A 1,467-nucleotide genomic window follows, 5' to 3' on the forward strand; every position below is an offset into this window, starting at 1 on the left:
AGTAATTTAAAACCTTTGTAAGACCTTTGCTCATCAATGTCTGCCCTGAGTGCCCTCAGTTTTGGCTCAAGTCATTATAAATACAGTATGCACAAAAGAAAAACAACCAAAACATACATAAAAGCAAATGAAATTTATTGTAAAGGTCAATCATGCATAGTGATTTATAGAGTACAAACGAGATGGAGGGTTTAGTACCAGGAGACAAAGTAGACAAACTGGATGAGTGAATTGTACTTGATCTTGCAAAAATCTTGCTTACAAAAAGGAAGTTGCTATGGTTTTGCCTGTTGGAGAAAATAATCTTCAAGAGGAAAATTATTATCCTAAAATTTACTTTATTGTATTGTTCCTCTAATGTCCTAGCCATTTTTTGTGATTCCACAGTGTCACATTCCTTTAAAGTTTCTATAAACCATGAAAATATTTCTCCCTTCAAAGAAACAGTATTTTTTAATTCTTGAAGCAACTGCAACATTTGAAATTTGTCCATTAGACTACTCTTCTTAGACTTCCTATTGACTATAGCTTCCATGTCATCTTTTGTGATGATATGTCTCTCCATAAACTTCTCTGCCAGTTTAGCCACCTCAAATTCCTTAATAGATTCTTGTATCAATGTAATGTTCTCTGATAAAACCTCAGATGCAACTACATGTATTGTAAACACAATATTTCAAATGTAATAATTTCACTTACTTTTCCCATTAATTTTTTTTGATTGGTCACCCCCAGCTTTGCGTAGACGAAGACTAGGTTGTATTATTTCTACAGTTGCACCTGTTAAAAAACCATATACATGCTTTTATACAGGTCTAAAAATAGGGTATTTTGGTGGCACTTTATTTTGGTTATTTTGCTGTAAAATTTTTTCCATGCATGCATTACTGATCATGCGATTAACGATTGGCAATTTAGCTTGAAAATTGCCAAAATTAATTTTTACAAATTTATTGACAAAAATAACAAATACAGCAAGGTTTAATGCCCTAAAATTGTTTTCACCACCTTGCATGCATACACCTGGCCGGCATTCATCATAACCTGAAATAACAATCGAACAATGGAATTTTTAGATCATTTTGCCCTATTGTCTGACCAAATTTTGTGTTGCTCTCTACCATTCTGTCTGAACAACAATATTAATACAAATTAAAAAAACCAGTAAGCAATTTTACATAATAACCAGTAATTACTCATGTCTGACTGCAGGAATTCCCAATATTGTAACCAATTACTCATGTCTGACCACAGGGATTCCCACACATAATAACTGAGATGAGATTGTTGGCATACAAAAAAGCCTGCCCTAATTTATAAATTGCAATCTCACTTATATATTCAGCAACTGATGTCTCTCCTACTTCACCAGCAGCAATAGCTAGTTTATCCCATGTTGCTTCAGCATCAACTGTAAGCCATAAAGCTAAACATTCTCTGAGACATCGCTCAGCATCTCGTGGATAG

At 33.7% G+C, this 1,467-nt stretch overlaps 1 protein-coding gene across 1 annotated transcript; it reads right to left on the reverse strand.

The window, feature by feature from the left end:
- Window positions 1–71: 71 nt before the first annotated feature.
- Window positions 72–1,411, reverse strand: LOC109592777 (uncharacterized; the record flags this gene model as incomplete). Its single annotated transcript, XM_020008144.1, has 4 exons — window positions 72–287; window positions 338–651; window positions 700–780; window positions 1,334–1,411. Coding segments are annotated over 4 exons (485 nt in total), but the record flags the coding sequence as incomplete, so codon positions are not given.
- Between the last annotated feature and the right edge of the window lie 56 nt (window positions 1,412–1,467).

The sequence above is a fragment of the Amphimedon queenslandica genome, unplaced genomic scaffold (genome assembly GCF_000090795.2).
Source record: "Amphimedon queenslandica unplaced genomic scaffold, v1.1 AMPQUscaffold_3966_Cont24047, whole genome shotgun sequence".
Lineage (NCBI taxonomy): Eukaryota > Metazoa > Porifera > Demospongiae > Haplosclerida > Niphatidae > Amphimedon > Amphimedon queenslandica.